The sequence below is a fragment of the Physcomitrium patens genome, chromosome 4 (genome assembly GCF_059467195.1).
Source record: "Physcomitrium patens ecotype Gransden chromosome 4, ASM5946719v1, whole genome shotgun sequence".
Taxonomy (NCBI): Eukaryota; Viridiplantae; Streptophyta; class Bryopsida; order Funariales; family Funariaceae; genus Physcomitrium; species Physcomitrium patens.
The window spans coordinates 11,911,308-11,933,863 of record NC_143413.1 but is presented as its reverse complement, the minus strand read 5'-3'; the positions used below and the strand labels follow the sequence as shown (position 1 = coordinate 11,933,863).

Here is a 22,556-nt window from a genome sequence, read left to right as displayed (position 1 = left end):
TGATCACGGGTCAGATATTTATATCATGTTAAAGAAGGTGTATAAAAAAGGTAAGTGACCAATTAACATGAATCATGGATGGATAATTAAAGCAGCAAATAATTATAGAGCTTTCTCAATAGTAAAGACAAGAAATAAAGATGTGGAGATAGAGTAAATCTTTTTTGTGCAAAATTCAACTATATATCCAATAATTATTGGTCAACCTTATAATACTCTTACAAGAATAGAAATTAGAGTTTTAAAGGATGATTTCTATTATGCTAAAATTTGTAATTGTGGTGAAAAAAATAATATAATTCCTTATGGTTAAACCTACTCATGAGAGTTATTAAGATCAATTAAGAAAAGTACCTTAGAAATTCAAAGATAGATTTTTGGATTTTAAGAAAGCACCTTTGTAAAAAAGGGATACAAGGGTGCATATAAAAATTATATCAATTCTAATATAAATATTTTAAATAATAGATTTTTAGATTTGAATGATAGTGAATATATGAGTTTTAAAAAAATTAAAGTTTTATTTTATATATATATATATATTTTAATAACTTATATAAAAGGCTCTAAAATGTGGAAAAAATGAAGCACTCAAATATGATAAAATATACATGCATCCAAAAATCTTTTTATTTTAATAACACTATTGCATGCTTTTCTTTTGGATATGATATAAATCTTATCCGAGTTTGGTTTCTTGCCATATTTTTTATATAAAATATATATATATAAAATAAGAAGCCATAATTTGGTGGTGACTTAAAGTAAGATAGCATCAATCTTTTAGAATCTTCAACCCAATTTTTTTTTTTTAATATATATATATATATATATATATATATATATATATATATTCAAATAAATTAAGATTTAAGATTTGAAAATAGAATTTATGATTTAGGATTTAGAATTTAAAATAGAATTTAGGATCTAAAATTTAAAAATAGAATAAGATTTAGGATTTAAGATTTAGGATTTAGAATTGAGTTTAAGATCTAAGGTTGAGAAATAGAATAGGGTTTAGGATTTTTAAAGGATGGCAATTATCTTGAAAAAGAAATATAAATATTGGAAAAATACAAAAATCAAGACACTAGTTAGTAGAAATCAAAATTATTGCAAATAAAAAAAGTGTAAAATGAAATGCCTCTTTCAATATCCTTTACTTATAGGAAGAGATTATATCTATTATAGTTGAACTTCATTTATAATCATCTTCATCCATCTAACTTAATCCTAGATTCTTTTTAATATAGCAGCCACATTAAATCTTAATTGTGATATTAATAAGTTATTTTTATTCTTTTATTATTCTTTGACTACTAAAAATTTATTTAAGATAATTATATCTTATTTTTATTTTATCACTCTCATTTTGTTATTAGTCAAAGGCTTTTAAACCTAATATCTTTGTCAACTTTTGATGCTTATTCTTTACTAGTGCTTTTGTTAACAAATCAGTAAGCATGTCTTTTGTTGCATCATACTTCATAGCAATCACTCCCATTTCAATCTTTTTTTTATTCAAGTTATGTTGAATATGAATGTGCTTGGTTCTTGAGTGATGCTTTGGATTCTTGGTAAAAGTAAGACATCTTTAGTTATCACACCTCAATAGAATTGCTTCCAATTACATAAGTTAAATGTCTTGTAAAAGTTGTCTTAGCCAAATTGCCTTTATTGCACCTTAACTTATTGCCATGTATTTTACTTATATTGCGGATCTTGTAATTGTTGGTTGACTCTTGTAATTCCATGAGATTACTCCTACTCCAAAAAAGAATATATATCTTCTTATTGACTTTCTATTATTTGCATCTTCAGCCTTATCCACATTATAATAATCATGTAATTTAATATTATTTCTCTAAGATACAATTTGAAGTTCAAATTTTCTTTCAAGTAATACATAATTTTTTTGATGGTTATCTAATGGATTGGTCCAATCTTTGACATATTGACTCACAATACTCACCACATATGCAAGATCCATCCTTGTACTAATCATTGCATATATAAGTAAGCTTACTACTACCTTATATGAAATAACTTTTATTTCATCTTCAACTTTAGCCAACTCCTCATTTTTAAGCTTCATCAAATTCAAATTGGCCTCTAAAAGTGTTCCAATGGACTTGCACTCCTCTATGTTGAATTTTTTTAATACCTCTTTAATATACTTATTTTAGATCATTGTAATGGTCTTGTTACCATGATCTCTTACAAACTCTACTTCTAAACAATATTTGAGCTCTTTCAAATCAATCATCTCATATTCTTCTAACTCTGCCTTCAATCAATCTATTTTTTTCATGGTGTTACTCATTATGATTAAATCATCAATACAAAAGATAATAATTAATATGAACTCATTTGATTGCATTAAATACAAGGAATGATTAGCCTCACTCTTTATAAATCTTTCATTTAGAAAGAATATTTCAATAAATTGATACCATATCCTTAGTGATTATTTAATCTACATAAGGATTTCTTCAACTTACAAACAAAGTATTGTTTGTCTTCTTCAAAAAATCTTTAAAATTGATCTATGTATATGATTTCTTCTAACTTTTAATTCAAAAAATTTGTCTTCACATTTATTTAATGCATCTTAAAGTTCATTGCTATCCTAATTGCCACAATAGTTCTAATAGTAGGAAATTTGGCCAGGAAAAAAAATATTTTGTTGCATTCTATGCTGTCTTTCAAGCTTCTTCTTCTTTAAAGTTTGTCTTTTCTTACTCAAAGATTGGTACTTTTCATCATCATCATTATCATAATCTTCAATATCTTCATTATTGGTCCTAAAAATCTTCATTTTTATTACCTCTTCACCTTCATTTATATCTCTACTATCTTTATTATTATCCTCTTATTCTATTTTTTTACTAAATTTGAAGATGTATCTATAAATATACCATTACTCATACTTGGATATATCTTCAAGTACTCACAAATATTTTTATGCTCCAAAAAATCTATATTACAATTTTTGAAGATCTTCTTGGTATTCAAACATATTATCATATATGCCTTTGTATCTTTATAATATTCAATAAATACACATTTTATATCTTTTGCATCAAATTTGGAACTCATACAATTTGGTATCTTTGCATAAGTAATGCATCTAATAATTATTATATATAAAATATAAGATTTTTTTCCATTCTATACTTCTTTTAAAGTCATTGATGTGAATGCACTTATAGGGCACCTATTCCTTGTATATATCACATTTACCATGGCTTTTATCTAAAATTCATACCTAAAGTATTGAACATTTAGCATATTCTTTGCCATCTCCATAATGGTTCAATTTGCTCTTCAATAATTCCATTTTTTTGTAGAAAGTAAGGAATAGATATTTATGTTTTAATATCTTAAATCTTTGATAAATACTCACCTCCATTATTTATATGCAATACCTTGATCTTATATTCATATTGCATTTCAATAAGTACCTTAAAATTCTTAAACCTTGAAAAGCACTCTTTCTTTGATTTGATGATGAAAATCTACATCTTTTTTGAAAAATCATCAATGAATGTAACAAAGTATCTTGCTCCTTCAATTGATGGTGTCTTCATTGGTCTATAAACATCTGAATAGACATTTTCTAACAACTTGCTTACACATATTGCAATTCTACTTGAAAATGAGGCCTTTTGTTGTGTATCTTAGATATAACCTTCATAAGCAAGTGTCATGGCATTGTAGCTGAATTAACCAACATCCAAGTCACTTACAATGGATTGGAATTTCTTCACACTTTTGGCATTCAAATTACAAAGGCGTCAATGTCAAATACCAAATTTGTCATGATTATGTAAAAACTTAGGAAATGCGGCCACTTCAATTCCATTCACCTATTTATACTTGATAAAATAGAGGTTGCTATCTCTAAAGTCCTTGGCAACATCATCTCTATCCAATGTCTTTACAAAACATCCATTTTTATCAAATTACATCTTACAACCATGTCAAATTAATTTACTCATTAAAAGGAAATTTTTCTTGATCTTGAATATATTAAAGATGTCTTTTAATATGATTCTCTTAGTTTGTCTTCTCACAATAATCTCTACTATAATAGAGTCCATACCAATGGCTTGTACCATGCCATTGTCTCTCATAAAAATATTTATTGCTGAAATTTCATGATAAGTATCAATATTATATCATCTTTGAGTGACTTTCTAGTTCTTTTCAGTGACACAAGAGTGTATTGAGGATTTTCTTTCTTTGAGATTCATATCCTTGAGAATAGCTTCTCTTATCTAGTCTTAAAAGGAGAGCCAAATCTTCACTTTGAAGTTCTTTAGTTTTCTTCTTCATTCCTTTATGGACAAGTCTTGCCATCACGTAATTTATTATAAGTTCTTTTAATTTGATAGACTCCAATGCCACAATGAGGTAGTTGTAGGATTCAAAAAGGCTCATAAGCAAGGTTATGATAATATTATTCACTTCTAAAGGTTTGTCAACAATTGTTAGTTGATTTGCAAAAGCCTTATTTTATTGATATGAGCGATGAAGTCTTCACTTTCTTCCATCTTACAAGTGAAGAATTTTTTTCTTATAAAGATGATGTTAGAGAAGTTCTTGCTTTTATATATGTTACAAATAGTCTTCTATGCTTTTTTTGATCTTTTGATAATATGCAAAATATGAGAAAAATTGGTTTCATCCAAATTGGTGGTAATTATGACAAAAAATATTCTTTCACGTCTTTTAAAATTCTTCCTTTCTTAGCATATGTATATATGCTTGGAAGCTCTTTGCTTTCATCTATAATATTCTTAAGATCCAAAGACATCAATAAAAGTTCCATTTTGACCTTCTAATGGTAAAAATTGCCCCTCTAAACTTTTCAATAACTTTCAAACCTTTATCCTTACTAGAAGCCATGTTTAAAAAGAGCTCTATCAAAAATTATCAAGAAATAGAGTCTTTATGTGCTCAAAAATATCAAATCAATTTGATACTAGCAAAATCTTAGAATGCCTTCTTGTGAACAATGGAGTGTTTTTTCACTTAAAATATTCTCAAATCAAGTTTTGAAGCTTCTAACAAGTATGTGCATTCCAAAGAATCTTACTATCAAGATCTTCAACTCTTTCAAATTAATTATTTCATAACACATATAAAGTAAGTGAAATTACTTTAACAACACAAAAAGACACTATCAAGGTCTTTCTATAAGATCTTAAACCCACAATTTTAAGAGTTAAGAACCCAGCAAACAATGTTAGAAATCTATTAGGTTAAAATAAGATCTTTTTCATGCCAAAGCATAAGTTTAGATCTTATAGATGCCAACATTAGCAAACACCATAAGATCTATTCCATACAAGTATGACCACTAAAAAATGACATCAACTTACTTGAATAGAACAACAAAATGTGTGTAGACCCATAACCTATTGAAGAAATATAATAAGTAAGACATAAGTAAGTAGAAATCAAAGTTATTACATACAAGAGAAGTGCGGAATGAGATGTCTCTTTCTTCCAACATCCTTTATTTATAAGAGAATTTTACATCTATTGTAGTTGGACTTCATCTATAATCATCTTTATCCATCTAACTTAAGGCTAGATTCTTCTTAATCTAATTACCACATCAAACTCTAACTGCCACATTAATAAGTTACCTTCATTCTTTTATTACCTTTTGACCATTAACAACTTATATAAGATAATTATATCTTATTTTTATTTTAATTAAGTAAAAATCATAAAATATATTAATTATTATTTTTTATTTTTTTAATTAAAATAAAATATTTAAAAAAAATAAGAATTAAAAATAATTAATTAATTAATTAATTATATTAAAATAAATTTTAATAAATATATATTTAGAATATTATATATATGTGTATGTGTAAGTATATGTGTATGTGTAAGTATATGTATATGTGTAAGTATATGTGTTTATATGTGTATGTGTGTGTATGTATGTAAATGCCATAAGTAAAAAGTGTTATAGTTGTTAAAAATAAAAATAAAAAAAAAAACTAAATTTTTACAATAAAAAAATAGAATTTAAAATAATTAATTTTTAAAATATTTATTTAATATAAAATTAGATAGATAAATTTTTAATAGATCTATAAATAAATTTACAAATTCTTATAAAAAAATTATAATTTATAAAAAATAGAGATTTAAAAAAAATAAAGAGATATGACAACAAGCTTATAGGAAGAAGAATTAAAGCTTTGAATATTAAGTGGTAGCTTAGGGCTTGTAGAGGTAGATAGATCATAAGGTACTTAAGTGGCACCTAAGAGTTCTCGAATTCAGAACCCCATCATGGCACATTGAAGAGAGAGAGAAAGAATTATTTTTTAAAAAAAACTTCAATTAATTTATTAAAAATATTTAGAGGATTGGCCCCACAATACTTACATTAGGAAGTTATGTTGGGTAATAAGGGCACTTATCACTTATAGATGAGAGCAAAGAATCTCTCTTAATAATAGCATGATATGTAATGCCCATACCTTCTATATATTTGTCTTTCTAAAAAATTGATATACAGCTTCTTCTAAAAAAACGAGAAGCCATAAGTTGGTAGTGGCTTAAAAGGAGATGGCATCAATCCTCTAAAATCTTCAATTCAAATTATTTTTTGAAATATATGTACATAATTCAAATAAAAATATAAATAAATTAAGATTTAAGATTTGAAAGTAGGATTTAGGATTTAGGATTTAAAATTTGAAGTTGGATTTAAGATTTAGGATTAAAAATTATAATAAGATTTAGAATTAAAAATTTAAGATTTGGAGGCAGCTTTAGGATCAAAAATTTAGAATAGAATAGGATTTAATATTTTGAAAAAGTGGCAATCCTCTTAGAAGAGAGATATAAGGACTCTCTAAAGAGGTTTTTGCTTTATCATATTTTCTTTTTGCAAATATTTAATAAAAAGAGTTTGTTGTTATAAGGAACAAGTGAATTTATGAAATTTTCTTAGTTATAGATTGTTGTATATGTTTTAAAGTTACAAGATAATAGAGAAATTAATTGCAATCAAAAGCTCAATGTTTTTTAAGACAAATTCTTTTTCTACGACAATGTTTCTTGGTAATCAAGGGTTTACTATTGTTAAAAACTATGTACCATTATACTTGTCTTAAGTTGTTTAGATATCCCATCTATGCTTAGTTTGATTTGAAAAATCCATTTTGTGATTATTGGATTTTTTATGAAAAGAAATTCAACTAATATCTAAGTTCCATTTTTAATGAGTGAATAAAATTCATTCATCATTATTGTATGCCATCTGAAGTTGTTATATGCTTCATAGAAATTTGTTGGCTTTTGGTGGCTTTTACAAAGAAGATGTAATCTGTGAAAGAATAAGAAGCTCTTATTAATCTTGATGACTTGCAAATTGGCACTACTATGGTCATTTTGGATTTTTGCAAGTACATGGATTGTTGTTCTAGATCTAACAAATGTATTCATGTTGAATTGGGCACGGACACAATGCTAAGTTATAAATCTATTTCTAGCAAATATGATGGTATTATGTTGTATTGTGTTGAGGCAATGTTGTCTCATGGGAGGTTATGATATTAGTTTTGCCATCATTTTTAGAAGATAGAAAATTAATGATAATATTTGAAGTTGAATAAACCTGTATTAATTTATTTATAGAATTCAAAATTATAATGGCAATGGTGTTGTTATTGTGTCTATTGTTGATTAATTTTTATTTATTTAGAAAAATAGAATGCCATGGTATGTTTGTTAAATCACATATCTGTTATGACAATTTTTTTTGCTTCATTGAATCATAGATACAATAATCCTTGATTTAGTTGTCATAATCTACAAAAATACATAGTTTTGTTTGTGCATCAAATTTACTTCTCTTTGGCTTTTTCATATGAATATGAGTGGCACAACCAAAGACTTTAAGATTAAATAAGTCAATAGGCTTATCAATATATTTTTTCATTAGTGATGTTCCTTAGTTTGATCTTAAAGAATTGATATCTATTAGAAGTTACTATGTAGAAGTTTATATCTTTTAGTTATCCACATAATGTTCTCATTTGATCTTGCTACTTTGTGAGTTTTAGCTAATAAACATTTGTAGTAGAAGGCTCTATTGATTGATATGTAAGATATGTTATTTTTCATACTGTTTTGCAAGAATGAGTATAGAGATTTATAGCTAATATGTCCTAATTGCTGATGCCAAAGTTACACATTAAAATATTTGAGAATGTTGACTTCCTTTTTCTTTGGTGTCATAAGTTTATAGAGGTCCAAATTTGATCTTTGAATTCCTTAGCTATAATAATGGGTGGTGATTTTTCTATCATTATCTAACATCTATTGGAGAAAAAAATCACAACTCAACTCAGATCTACTATCATATCTACTAACAAAAAGGTTTTTTTAATGTCTAATACATATAAGACGTTTTATATTTCTTGATGCATTTTTCTATAATTCATTGTAATAGAGTCCTAACTCGCAACTAAATGACAATGGCTATCTTTTGATTATATATTTGTTATTATCATAACTAGGTCAAGATTGCAAAAATTTGTATTATTTCCTATAACATGAATTGATGCTCTACTATTAAGATACTAAGAATTATCTCCTTCTAGATTTATGGTGAATATTGATATGTCAAAAAATTCTATTTTTTCTTTGTCATGTTTTACTTCTAGTTTTGGACTTTCTTCTACTACTACAATATTTGCTTGTAAGTTGATGATTGATCTTCTTAGCCAACATAGACATGTACACTCTCTTATCTAATGGCTCTATTGGCCATAATTATTATATTATTTGTATTTTTTGGCTATTGCACTTGAAAGTATCAAAAAAAATCTATGTTATAATAGATAGTATGTCTCTTTAGATCTTTGTAACTCTCTTCCATTATGTCACCTTTCAATGAAATGTTATCTCTAATCTTTAATAAGTAATTCTTTTCTATATTATGTTGATCTTTGTAACCATGATGTTTCTTTGACAAGTAGTTTTTTTGTAAACTTCTCAAAGCTAGGAAGCTCATGAAGGACCAATAGGCCTTAAATAAGTCTTTTGTATCTCTGCAGTAATTCATTAAGTGTAACATGAATTAGTTCTAATTCTAATATATCTTCTTTCGATAACCTCAATTATTTTATAATTTCTATTTATTTTTTATAAATAATCTATAATACAACTCTCTTCTTTCATTGTAGTCAAAAGTAGTTGGTTGAATAATAATATCGTTACAGCTATATTCTTGTTGTCAAAAAGATTATATAGGACTTATGAAGCTTATATGGGATCATCAAAGTTTGTAATGTGATGGATGATATTGTGTCTTATAAACATTATCAATATTTCCATTGTTATATATTTATTGTGTAGTATTTGTTGAGATACCATAGTATTGATAGAATTTATGACCTTTGTGATATTGGTCATATATTGCAAACTTGTGCTTTGTGAAAAAACAACATACCAAAGTTTGTCTTTTATGAAAAGTATTCACATCTTTACCTTCCATATTGAGAAATTATTTGTTCCACCTTATGTGGCTTACTCATTGATAATGTTGATTCTATGTTCATGATACTTGGAATATAAGGCAATTCTCCTCTTTGCCTTAGAATCTCCTGCTCTTGGCTTGTGGAAGTGCTCTAAAGTTGAATTTTTGACTTGCTTAAGCTTAAGTAACAACTCAACTTTGATGTTTTGTTATAGCAAATTCTTTTTATTTTTCTTATTTTTCTTATTGTTTCAAGAATTAAAAAAATATTAGCTTATTTTTTGCCATGTTATCCTTACTATGTATACAAGGTAGTAATGTCAAGGTTTCTACCATCTTATTTTAGCAACCACTTTCTAATATCATATTAAATCAAACAATGAAAAACTAAATTGTACTAAGATAGGAGCATAGAATGAAGGTTCTACTTTCATTGCTTTGTATGTCAAAGTTTGCAATTATTTAAATGAATTATCTTCTTAGGATTTACTACTATTACTTTTTTTTATTAATTTTTTTTGTAATTATCATTGTTTCATGCTAGTAGTTGTGTTTCTATGCAAGTAGATGCTTTTTAAATCTATTTGTAGGTGGTTCTTAAGTATCGCAATGTTTGTTGACATAATAGCTTGAGAATGTGATATGTTCAAAAATAAAATAATATTCCACACTGACTCCATCAAACATAATGGATCATTTTGCAACCATGGAGCTAATGGGATTTAGACATGTATTGTAGTTTGCAACATTGCTATGGAAGGTGTGTCAGTAGAAGGATTTATAGTAGACTTCCACCACCACCACCCCAGACTCTATATAGAAATATGTGTACTATTCACTCAATTTTACACAAATATATACGATTAGTTAATTTTAAAACTTACAAATATAGGTCTTACATTCAAAAGCTTTAAAACAAGAGTTTTAGAATGTTTAATTGTAATATTTGTTGATATCATTGACATTCACTCTATTTAAATAAATATAGTTAAATATATATAATTAAAATTATATAAATTTTAATAGAAAATAAATCCTTGTAAAACTTCATTAAAGCTTTCTAAACTAGGTTCAAGTTTACAAAGTTATTAGGAATACCTTGTAATTATAGAAACTTCTCTTAAAATTTTATGGAGATGTAAAACTATAATGAAAACCTTCCACAGTTTGGATATTTGTTTTGCAAGCCTTAAATAATTTAAAAATTTTCTAAGTACCTACCTTATTAATTAGTGTATTTAGACGCAAGACTTAGACTACTTCCAAACTTGTCAACATTTTCAAATTTGTCTTGATTTATGACTAGCTGGTCTTTAATATTTGGTACAAAGATATACAAATTAAAAATATTTTTTCAACAATTGCTTCACGTCAAGTATATATATATATATATATATATATTTATTATTTTATAATATTATAGAAATATATTTCCATTCATTAAAATATTAAAAGAAATCTTAAGAATATAATAGTCTAAATTTTGAAGATTTATAAACTAAGTATAACTTATTATTGGACTTCAACTACAAAATGAACCAATTCTAATATCTTGAGTAAAATTTATTAAAATATTCATTGATAGACTTATTTTATCATAAATTTTTATTATTCTTGAAAAGATTTTAAAAATAATAAAATAATAAAATAATAATAATAAATTTTAATCTATGTATAGAAAATACAATATTATTTGTAAAGTAACTAGCAAAATTTAGATCTTGGGACATAGAGGTTTTATTATTTCTATTGAAGCTTCAAGATTGTGATAGCTAATAACTAATTTTAAGTGGGATTAAATTGTATTAAATCATTGTTGAATAGTTTTATACCAATTATCATGAATTTTAAACATAATTAATTAGAAGTAGACCATATATGAAATAATTCAATATAATCAAATAATTTATAATATAAAAAAAATAAACTTGACATCAATGAGAGTGTTGGTTTGCATTGGAATATTTCAATAATGAAATACATTATTTAAATATTTTATTTAAATTATTATACAATGGATACAATTATTATTAAAAAAATGTACTTCAATATGTTAATGTCAAAATCTAACATTATTCTACATCTTAAATTTGATCATTTTTAAGCTAGCATTTTGTCTTTAATAAACATAGTTGGTAATTATCAAAGAATTATTTTTTAAAATGTTAGAAATTAAAATTTTGTTAGATAGTTTTGTTGATAAATTTGTTGATGTGTTACTGATTATCAATTAAAAACAACAAACAGCTTTTAAGATATGCTCTATATATTTATACATAAAAAAATCCAATGAAAATTAATTGCTTCAAAAAGAAAGAAAACATTAATTCTTCTTCCAAATTTAAGTATAATTTAAAATAAAAATAATAATAAATTTTTATTTATTAATAAAAACATGACAAGTTATACAATTTTATATAATTAAGAACTTATTAAATTTTGTGCCCAAGAATAGAGATAACATAATTGATATAGACTTTAAAGTGATTTTAAAACTTCTTCAGATAATTTAAGAGTTTCCTTAATAAAAATTCTATTGAAAATATTTGTAAATCAGTCTTATGATTAAATTGTCTTATAAAACTTCTTCTATTTGGCAAATTAATTTACAAAACTATTAATATGGCAAATTAATTGAAGCTTTGACAACAACCTTCTTTTATTGTCAATTGTATACATGCATAGAAAAGACTACTGTATCTCTAATTTTAACATTCCTTATCTATAACTTATTTGTCATGCACTTACATATACTACTTGAGTTTTGGGAATATTGTTCAACTATCTTAGAATGTTCTAACATAGACAAGTTTTGCTAGTGTTTCTTGGTTCTTCTAGGTTTCACATTTGTACTAAGTTGATAATTTTAAGAGTAGTTAACACAGTATTTATATATATATATATATATACTTGATTTGTTATTAGTTCATACATGCTTATTACATTGTCTTACATTTTGCACATTTTTCAAACAATTAATCATAGAAACACGTAGAGAGGGATATGTGAACAGTTTTCTCTTGTCAGTTTCACTAATACATATCGTAAAGGAAGTTGAGAAAGGTTGTGTCCAGTGTTGTATTATGCTGAGGGAATGAGTTACAACCGCAGGGCTATAATTTTCTCTCTCAAAAGCTCTTTCAAAAAACTTATCAATTTGAAAGCTTTAGAGAGTGAGGGTGCGGCCCCAGCCGATCTGCAGGATGATCAAGGCCCATGACGCACGATTTCTGATTCCTCTCGGAAGGAATGTGGGAACGCAGAACTATGCAACGAGTCGTTACAAATGATTTTGGAATCAAGTTGTCAACAGAATAAATGGGACAACGTGGAAATACAGTTGTAAAAGACAGAATCTCCATATGATTTTCTAGTCTAGTTGCTCTAACCTAAACCCTACAGTCTGAGAATACGTAACTTCACAACTTCTGAATTTGCTGCACACTAAGGTTGACACAATTATGACGATGCTTCTGGTCTCCAAAATCTCTTCTGGACTGCAAGGAGCTCTTCATTCTCCTTGTTGAAGGTCAAGGTCACATCCCAGTGAAGTGACTTAACAATCTCAGCTACCTTAGCCAAAGTCTCCTTTTTGTCCCGGAAAATAGCCCAACCATCCGGCCGCAAAATGCGATCCATCTCCATGACCAGGTTTACGACGCCACACCTGAAAGGACGTGAGAAGTCGACTTGGTTTGAGTATCACAGCACTTATCATGTAATGAAGTTGTGAAAAGAGATAGCAGTGACGAATGGAACAAAAAGTTCCGCAATAACAAATTTTCCGCGCTGGTTACTCACAAATCAACCAGAAAAAATTAAATGCGAACAGAACCAGGTAGAATGCCAACCTGCTTTCAACTGAGCTGACGACGTGATTCGCATGGAGAAGATCATAAGTCCTAGGATAAGTGCTGTGCGGTTCACACCAATCATGGTACATTCCAATCAGACCTCGGTCATATACGATAGGTAGAGTGTCTGGCTCATCGGAGGGGATAACGTTCAGTACCCACACTGGTTGGTCAATGAGAGCAGCAGCAAATCTGTGCAACAGCTTCAAGAATCAGTGCGCGAAATTCTGCAGCTAGATGAGGTCATAAAAACACAACCTCAAATTTATACTTCACCTGAGAATTCTTAATTTATATAATCCTAGGCTCCAGAAAACGATCTCGCTTTGGACCATAATGCATGCTAAGGAATGCATGATTGAGAACCAGAGAAAAACAATTACCCTCCATAACCGGCCCTCATGTCCATCACATTCCTGATAGTGGTCCAATCCATCCCAAGACCAGTCAAGTATGTCTTATTGACAACATTATTCCAGTGCTCAGTATCCACACGGAAATCTTCAGGGGCGGCCTTCCCATATATACCAGTGTCCTTCTCACTCAACCATTTAGGAGCAACCTTCACTCGCAGAGGCCACTCTTCGGGCCATTCAGTGCGCTTGGTGTCAGGAATCTTGTGCAGACATGTAGTCATATTAACATACCTGTGGAAGCATACATTATATCACATCAAACACCGAGCTATGTAAAAGAAACGGCAGCTCACTAAGCAGAGAAGATGGCGAGCATTTCCGTGCTGCTTGCTAAAGCTGATGCACTAACAATAAAGTTAAAAATAAAAATCAAGTGCAGTGAATGCCATACAGAAAATAATGGTCTACACAAGCACAACATACAAAATTGGACTTTCTTGCTGGAGTCTGGGATAGAGTTTTCCTCGACACAACAACTACCTACCAATTATAAAAATATAAAAAATAGTGCGAGATGAACGTTCACTCACCAAGCAGCATTGGGCTTGTTATCTTCAGGACAAATTTCGGGCACGTCGCCTTCTCGCTTTTCGTACGCAGTGTTATTTTCAGGTTTCTTAAAAATTGCTACACCAACTCTAGACACCTCGTCGAATTCCTTGGCAACCATCTCCCAGCCCATATCTTTCGCCAAAGCCGTGGTTTCTGCAGGGTAACAACAGTAATGCGCGATTAACTCACCCATTAGACGCTTCTACTTCAGAGAGATCCATAAACGCAGAGTTGAGGACGGACATGCCGTCTTTGTGTGAAAACAATCCAGTGAAAAAGATTGTTTAATTTGTAGGTACGTGTAACTCGAAGCACACCATTTTTTGATGAATTACTACCTTTCCAGATTTGTACGTCCTCTTCCAGGTCCTGGTAAACAGGGGTAGCAGACCATAAAAATAGGCCTCCAGGCCTCAAGACCCTGTTCAACTCCAGCAATAGCAAACCGCCTGTACGAAAAAAAAATCACGATCTCAAAATCCTACACTGAAGTATATCAAGATTTCAAAATATCCAAATAGCTTTGCACATCCTACTTCATTCACTTCTACACATATTCTTGTGTGTCACTTAAATGTTTAACGAACTGTAAATGGAAGTAGCCTTAAAAGGACATAAGCGCAAGATCACACTCACCATCAACATGCCAAGGGACACGGCAGCGAGCGCAATGCACACCATCGAAAGAATTGCTGGGAAACACAAGGCGTTGAGTCCCCATGACTGATGAAAATGCTGGAATTCCTCTTTCCAGAGCAAACTGCACTTGAGCCTCATGCTCATCCTTCGGCGCGAAGGACATTGCAAGTACGTTCCTATCATACAAATAGCCCCCGAAACTAGCCACTCCGCATCCGACGTCCAACAAAACCCGTGTATGCTTTCCCCACTCAATAGCTGGATATATCTGCAATTCGTGCCACGGAATTTGTCAGCCGACCTTCCAGAGGATTTTTACATACAAACAATTGAAAAAATGTCTTTAAGTTCAGCACAAATAACAACATTCCTGATTAAAAAAATAAAAACATAAAACGTACCTTCTGGACAAAGTCAATGTAGTGTCCTGCACCCTGCATGAACTGGGTACCACCACCTGGAAAAACCAACTTGTCACCAGCTTTCTTCACCCACTGTTGATCTGCCTTGTAGGAAACAAGACCAGTGTGAGGTACATTGTTATACCAAATCTGCAGCCAAATATGGTCCACTGTGAGAAAAGAGGATTGAAAATCCAGGGACACCAACAGAATGAAGAAAATTTCAATAACTGGTAAAGCTGACTATGTAATGTTGAGGAGATCTTACTTGATCCCTGCTCTCAGGCCACTTGACATGAGGCTTGTAACCAGCTGGGATGGGAACCAAGCACTTGGGCAACTCTTCTTCCGATGGACAATGTCGCTCCCTGTGCTCGTAGTGCTTGTGGCGTCTGTGCGTGTCGAGCCATTTCTTGTTATCTAAACAAGGAATGTAGTCCTGAGAACTCTCCCAATCGCACAGCTTCCACTTGAACTTCTCATCGTGATTCTTACCCACTTCTGACTCAATAACAGCAGGTGTTGTCGCCTGATCTTGCTGATCTTCGATGATCTTCTCCTCTTCTGAAACAGGTGAAGCACTGTCTGTGGTAGTGGAGGTCGCATCATCAGAGGGTGTGTCTTCCGACGCTTCCTTCTCCTCATCAGACTCATTGCCTTGTGAAGCATCAGACTCATTAGAAGTGGTTTCAGTAGTCCCTGTGGTCAGGGTTTCTTTATCAGCAGGCTCATCCAGCGCCTCATCAGATTTGGAAGTATTCGGAGACTCGTCTACAACTGTGTTATCGCTCGCTGACTCATCAAAAGAAGATGAAGCATCTTTCGAGGTAGCACTAGAAACTCTTGATTCTTCACGGACGGGTGCCGGACTGGAATAAACCCAGACACCAATTAGTAAAGCAGCGACAAATACGGCTCCAGAGATGATGTAGAAAGATGAGCTCCGGCGAGGCTCTTGCCTCCCCCTAGGAAACGCCATCTTAAGAGCGATTCAAACCTGCAGACTGTTTGGAAGCATTTTATTAAAATCGTTGCATTGAGTTCTCCAAGAAACAAGATAGGCTACTATCTTCCGATTGAAGATATCACTAGCTTGGAGGTGTTCCTATATGCTTTGGTCGAACAGAGAGGAGAGGTAGCCAGATAGGAGTCAATCATAACTTCTAGATGTATGTCGGGTGCGATAAAGAAATGCTGTAAAAGACCGATAAATCTTGCAATGACAAAAGCTAATTTCAGATCACATCTGACAAGGACGAAGGCATTCAACGTACAAGGTTACTCAAGAGAGGACCGGAGAGGGCGAAAATATCTAGAAGATGTTGGCAAAGTTCATAAATGTTAACAAGTAGCCAGTACTAGTAGTCACAACTGATGACTCACATGGGGACCAAAAAGGCAAAGGAGCATTGTTCCCCTAATACACAATCCAGTACCATTGTTCCTGAATACTCAAATCCAAACAAACCCAGTAGACACCTACAAAAGAGACTGGAATCGAGGGACATTCTAGAAAGTCCTCCCCCAAGAAGCGATCATACATATATATTCTCAAAAAGTGTCTAAGCAACAACAGAAGGAAAAAACACCATCACTTACTACACATAACGCACAAACCAAAAACCTGAACAAGAGATATCTGGGCCGATGCATCTAAGTTTCACATCAGAAACTCAAAAACCAACCTAAAATAAGACGCAAAGTACAGATCTAATGTCCCCTGGGCACGCCCGGAACCAACAACCCACAGACAACCACAATATAGAAACTCACCAAATCTCCAAAACCCAGAACAAGAAAACCAAGAACGGACCCTCCGTATCTAAACAGAGAGGCGAAATGGCAATAGGAGACCTTTTGACTTATCGAGCGATCTTCACACGCAACTACAAAACTTCCACCCAATGAACAACATTCAGAAACCATAAAGCCCAACTAAATCCCAACATTTAGAAGACCAAAACATGCAAGCTAGGAAGGGATGCTTACAATCAAAGCACGCCCAGCACCGCGTGCTACACGATGCGCAAACGATCAATCCCTCCGCACGATCACTCCACTTGAGTGGTCACTCCTCACCAGGTCCTCTCCCCGATGCTGCTCTGGCTCCAGCCAGAACTTGTTCAAGTACCCAGGAAGGAAAGACGACTGCAACGTCAGGGAGCTTTACGAACAGATCTAATTCTCATCCTCCTCCTCCTCTCGATCGGTTGAAACCGACCACACGGCGTAGGCCATGGATGGAACCTGCCATTATGTAACTCCTTGGGTTGAAATTTTCTATACCCAGCTTAACTGTCGCACTTTCCGATTGGCTGGACACGCGATTTTCAGGAACCATCTCCGAAGCTGCAGCTAGCTGTATTATCGATACCACCGCCACATCACACCCACATGCACTTCCAGGCCACAAGTTATTATGCCATTTTTTTACGAATCTCTCCTCCACACGTCAGACTGCGACCGCAGCAGGGGGACGTATTATTGAGGTCCCCTCCGAGTGCGTTTATGGGTTCCACCACGAGCACATGAGCAGGGTTTCCCCTTTTCAATTTAGATTTTGCCTTTTCCTCAGGCAGTTCTCGCCGAAAATGTCCCAGATCTAAGTTTGGCTGCCTTTTTTTCCCGGATTTGGGTTGCTCGTGGATGGTTCAGCTAATTTTGGCATGCAATGCCTGGATGCGAGGCGAACGTCGAGGACGTTTTGAGGTTTCGAAATATGTGAGGCGGTGGCAAGTAGTTGAGTCCCGAGAGCCCCTTTTATTTCGGAGATAAATTTGATCAGAGACATTTGATTTGTTGTCGTGACAATGTTCGATTGCTCGGAGTTCCTCTTCCTCCTCCTGTTTTCCTTTAACAGGGGCAGTGTGTCCGAGGAGGATATGGGTTCTCTAATTTAAAAATTAACAGATTATCAGAGACAATGTTTGGCAATTATCTCATGCTTGGAATATATCCATTTTTTTCTATGGTCAGGATATTGGTTTGCATTTGGACGTAAAGTTGTGTGTACAGTCGCACAATGTAGCTGGTGAAAGGTGCGTCTAACTTAGGAACCACAGAAACGAGCACTGAGGAAGTAGTGAATTTTTAAAACTATGTCCCATTTTTTTTTGTTTCACGAAAAAGAAAAAAACTGACACGGTTAAGTTTCAAACGATCCCTGTTTTATCTTCAGACTTGTAACAGGTTTCAATCATTACGTCTTACTTTCTCAAGTGCTTTGTAACTTAACATGATCACAGAGTCCAGGGTCTGAGAGCAAGTCCATTACAATAACTGCGACCTTCTCAATGAACAGCAGTTATTCCGCAACATTATACTCATCCACAAGCACACACTTCAGAAGGTTAAATAGACTCCATCACAACGGTCTCATGTTTGACACCCATGTACAGGTCTATTAAATTTGCACGTTCTTGGGATCAGTGCAACTTTAAGAGTCATGCAACCTCCAAGAACGGAAGTGTTCGATTTCCATAATGTCCGCATAATGATCTCTAATACTGTAGCAGCCCTAAACCTCCAGAAGTGGACACTTTACACAATTAGCCCAGCGCAGCTCATTCAGAATCAGGTGAAGGATACGTTTGTGGTATCGTCTTTCCCAGGCCTCATTAACTTCTCGAAGCTTCTCTGAAGGTAAACTTGGAAAAGCTTCACGAGAGAAACCATATCGCCATCACACAAAATTCTGCTGAGATAATTTTGATACCGCTTCCTCAACGGTCTTCGACAGAGAAACTAACCCACAGGACAAAAATTGAAAGATATTCATTGCACTATCATTAGCATGGCAAATATTTCTATCGTTATTAAAGGATGAGGATATCGAGTGAAGAGAATTTTTTAAATCAATACGAGAATGTTTGTTTCGTGCACAACTTCTAATTCAAGGAATGAGTGGAACGCAATAGCTCATGAACCTGATCTGACAATAGCTTACCACCAAACAACAATCGCGAATTATGCAAAAACAAAACAGGGGGACCACCGCGCAAATAGCTTTCAGTTTGCTGTACAATCAGAATGTGCCTACAGTGACCTTTCTTGTCCTCTGATGCTTTCTGTGCAAACAATACCTTGACTACGAGGTCTACCTCCCTGGAATGCAGTTTTGTAACCCCTGCTCATTGGTGAAGATTCCCGAGTGGCATCCAGAAGGTTACAGACACATTCGGTCAAACAATTGTGGAAGAACAGAAATTCCAAGACGACTTCCACCATTTGATGAACTGAAAGTCATCGCAATTACTTCCTCTGAGTCTTCTCTTTTATCAATTTGATGCCTGCGGTCGTGCCCGCTTTCAGTTTTTGAGCACTAATCGAAGCAACAACTTTCGTCTTTTGCATTCCTATTATTGCAGCAGCTTTGGTTTTATGCACGCCAACGCTTGCAGCTGCCTTTGCGCTCGCCATTCTCTCCTTGTTGGTGGTCTTAGAAGATGCCTTTTGAGGATTGTTGGTTGGGACGTCGTCTTGAATCGGGTCCCATTGATCCGCCCAGCCAAGCCCATTGCTACTTCTCGACATTCTGCTACTCTGTGGTTACTGAGTCAAAATGTGAACTCACAGATGGCTGCAAAATTGAGAGTTAAAATGCACTAAAGTGTTAGACGCTTGATCCATATAACCCTAGGTATTATGTAAAAGAACAAAGCCAACTAAAGGAAGGGCATAAACCACCAGTTGGGGGACCGAGACAGCCTCACTGCAAGTTCTTCATTGCATCTACTGTGCATTGACATCAAAATTCGAGACAGAGAAAAAATATACACAGAGACATCTCACAGAGACTAATATATCATACGAGTAGTGTTGCGACTATTACAAAGCCGTTGCCAAACGTAGAAACAAGTCTAGTAACGAGACCAGAATCAGAGAGCACTGAAATTAAATAAAATAATAAGAATTTTAAATGATGCGGAACCCGGCACAATGAATCATGACCAAAGGATTACAAGTAAAACTCAATTGTTCCAATTAAAAGATTCTCCAACACTGAATACAGGGTCGGAGCTTGGACAGATCGACGAGAAATATTGGAGCTCCAGAATTTACAACCTGCTCTCTCTACTCCCAATCAAACAGACGTAATACAAGACATCTACAACTCAAGGAAGCAGCACACTTGCACGAGAATTCAGAACACTGTCCACTCTTCGCCAAAAACGTGAAAACTGAAAATCGCTTACAAGCACCTCTCATTCATCATCTAAATATCAACTGAGAAGCAACATTTTCCTAACTCGTCGAAAAAACTCATTAACTCAGGAGCTCCAACGCATCGAACAAAAAGTACAAAATACAAATAACAATTATACATATATATATATATATATATATATTAAGTCAAACAGATTCGAAGCCATGAAAAGAAAAGTACCTAACGGCAAGATCCACGAAGAGCCTCACGAAAACGAATCCCCAAGCCTAGCCCGTCATCACCACCTCTCACTCTTCTTCCACTCAAACTCAACCATTTGCAGGGGTGCAGGTTTATGCAAGGGCCAAAACCCAACTCCTCGGAGAGACGAAAAATGACCGAGGAATGTTTCTACAGCAACGACTAAAGAATTTCGGATCCACAGAACAAAGCGAGCTTCTCGCAAATCTTGCAGACAATGCCGAGGTGGGAGAAGCTGAGAGAATCCAGGAATCGATGGCAGGCACGGTGGCAACGTCTCCTCTACCTACAACCGCCCTCCCAGGAGGTCGTTGTCTATCCAGAAGAGAGGGCGATGATGGGTTTGTGGGCCTGTCCCTGACTCTCACTGCCATTGCTTGTGGCTCAATTGTATGTGCTCATGCCCCCCTTCCCGTTAGGCTGGGGAATCTGAATTTTAGGAGGCTAGTGATTCACGAGGCATCCGACGCCTCGCCATCGCCGTTGTCATGCTGGACCATGGTTCTTTTTTCTTTTTTCATTTTCTTTTTGTTGGTTTTTCGGAATAGTGTTTACGATGTCTCTTTTTCTGTCACGCAGAGAATGCCACAGCGTGAGCATGAGAAAGAGAGGTGGCTTGTTTCCTTTCTGATAAGTCAGGGTACAAGGAAGGATCAGGGCCCTGTTCTGCGGGGTTTTACTGGGGAGCTCGAAGATTACAACATCGTCACAATTACTGCGAGAAGGCGAGCGACGTTAACAATCCTCATCAACGACATCGCCCCACTGTCTATATCTTCACTACTTGGAAGCAAGTGTTTTTTGTAGTGAAAGACCCCACGACCTCGTGAACTGTCACGGAGCTCCGGCATTAGTTTTTTCCGCGATGTTGCAATGATTCCGAACCCAGTGAAAGCTGCTGCAGCTACTCTCACTTCCAACCCATCCTTGTCATTGCCCAATCGAAGTGAACCGAATGCAGTAGACCTTGTGCAGATGGTGCAGACCCAAAGCAGTTCAGGTAAGCTCAAGAGGTTAATGCACACGAGGAGGGCATTCAGTGGTTGGACAAGTACAAAGGAGCGACGGACTTAGAGAAAAAAAGCCTCATGCAAAGACAGACAGGAATTGCTGATAGCTCCATCTCCAAGGTAAAAAGCAAAAGCCCATAAAATTGCAAAAAAAATACCAAAAGAAGAATCCTACAGCAGCTTTCGCGAACTCGAACAGTTAGCTCTAGAACCGTGCTGACTTGAATGCTTCTGGTGACATGCTTTGATTTGATTTCTGTGTTGGCATTGAAGCAATGTGGGTTTCAATCCTGTGCCACCTCACGGCATCCTCAGCCCAGCGTAGTGGGGAGTCATGCGCATCCTAGATGTGCAATCTTTTGTGGATTGTTCCAGAGCTCGATCAATCTGTCTACCACATCGTTGCAGATTCCTTGCCTTCGACAATGCTGCAGCAACAGCCACACCATGAGGACGTAACCATAGCCACAGCTATGATCAACGAGGTGACAGAGTTCCAGTTTGGGGTGAGCCTGGCTTCCCCACACACCTGCTCAACCCTTCATTTCCTGTCGTTTCTGCTTGAATTGTAACAATGCTTTAATCTAGATTTGCAAATATAAAATGAAATAAAATAAAATAAAAATATACGTGGGTTGATAATGTTTTGCATGGTAGTTTTCAAGCATTTGGTAATGACTTCTGCCCTAAATTGGTTTACAGGCGTTTTCAGTCACGGTTGATCCATACATGTGAATGGCAAAGCTTGTAAAAA

The 22,556-nt window shown here is 33.6% G+C and overlaps 3 protein-coding genes and 1 long non-coding RNA gene across 6 annotated transcripts; 1 reads left to right on the top strand and 3 right to left on the bottom strand.

Annotated features, from left to right (window-relative positions):
- Positions 1-12,803: 12,803 nt before the first annotated feature.
- On the bottom strand, positions 12,804-17,471 carry LOC112281388 (putative methyltransferase PMT23). 3 transcript variants are annotated; one of them, XM_024517850.3, is made up of 9 exons: positions 17,159-17,471; positions 15,654-16,389; positions 15,386-15,535; positions 14,982-15,252; positions 14,684-14,794; positions 14,324-14,498; positions 13,761-14,024; positions 13,375-13,569; positions 12,804-13,190 (listed from the first exon to the last, which is right to left on the bottom strand). In XM_024517850.3, the coding sequence occupies exons 2-9, from the start codon at positions 16,362-16,364 to the stop codon at positions 12,983-12,985; spliced, it is 2,085 nt and encodes a 694-aa protein (XP_024373618.1). In that variant the 5' UTR covers positions 16,365-16,389; positions 17,159-17,471; the 3' UTR covers positions 12,804-12,982. The 3 variants fall into 3 exon arrangements, with proteins under 3 accessions (XP_024373618.1, XP_024373619.1, XP_024373617.1); XM_024517851.3 differs by having other exon boundaries at positions 17,240-17,471; XM_024517849.3 differs by having other exon boundaries at positions 17,375-17,471.
- Positions 17,472-18,730: 1,259 nt separating this feature from the next.
- LOC149989399 (uncharacterized) lies at positions 18,731-19,612 on the bottom strand. Its single transcript, XR_016502629.1, has 2 exons — positions 19,486-19,612; positions 18,731-19,129 (listed from the first exon to the last, which is right to left on the bottom strand). It is a non-coding gene; the product is annotated as an uncharacterized LOC149989399 (long non-coding RNA).
- LOC141045274 (uncharacterized) lies at positions 19,352-20,909 on the bottom strand. The gene is made up of 2 exons (XM_073533149.2): positions 20,772-20,909; positions 19,352-19,964 (listed from the first exon to the last, which is right to left on the bottom strand). Exon 2 carries the CDS (start codon positions 19,916-19,918, stop codon positions 19,637-19,639), a length of 282 nt encoding a protein of 93 aa, XP_073389250.1. The 5' UTR covers positions 19,919-19,964; positions 20,772-20,909; the 3' UTR covers positions 19,352-19,636.
- LOC112281390 (uncharacterized) lies at positions 20,860-22,556 on the top strand. The gene is made up of 3 exons (XM_024517852.3): positions 20,860-21,182; positions 21,372-22,308; positions 22,505-22,556. Exons 1-2 carry the CDS (start codon positions 20,937-20,939, stop codon positions 21,597-21,599), a joined length of 474 nt encoding a protein of 157 aa, XP_024373620.1. The 5' UTR covers positions 20,860-20,936; the 3' UTR covers positions 21,600-22,308; positions 22,505-22,556.

What these genes read in the sequence shown, in the direction of transcription:
- LOC112281388 (XM_024517850.3), bottom strand. Translation starts at nt 16,364, where the DNA reads ATGGCGTTTCCTAGGGGGAGGCAAGAGCCTCGCCGGAGCTCATCTTTC. An exon ending in ACATTGACTTTGTCCAGAAG is followed by an intron (nt 15,253 to 15,385) that starts GTACGTTTTATG and finishes CACGAATTGCAG; the next exon opens with ATATATCCAGCTATTGAGTG. An exon ending in GTCAGCTCAGTTGAAAGCAG is followed by an intron (nt 13,191 to 13,374) that starts GTTGGCATTCTA and finishes ACGTCCTTTCAG; the next exon opens with GTGTGGCGTCGTAAACCTGG.
- LOC141045274 (XM_073533149.2), bottom strand. Translation starts at nt 19,918, where the DNA reads ATGTCGAGAAGTAGCAATGGGCTTGGCTGGGCGGATCAATGGGACCCG.
- LOC112281390 (XM_024517852.3), top strand. Translation starts at nt 20,937, where the DNA reads ATGTTTCTACAGCAACGACTAAAGAATTTCGGATCCACAGAACAAAGC. An exon ending in CCATTGCTTGTGGCTCAATT is followed by an intron (nt 21,183 to 21,371) that starts GTATGTGCTCAT and finishes TCTGTCACGCAG; the next exon opens with AGAATGCCACAGCGTGAGCA.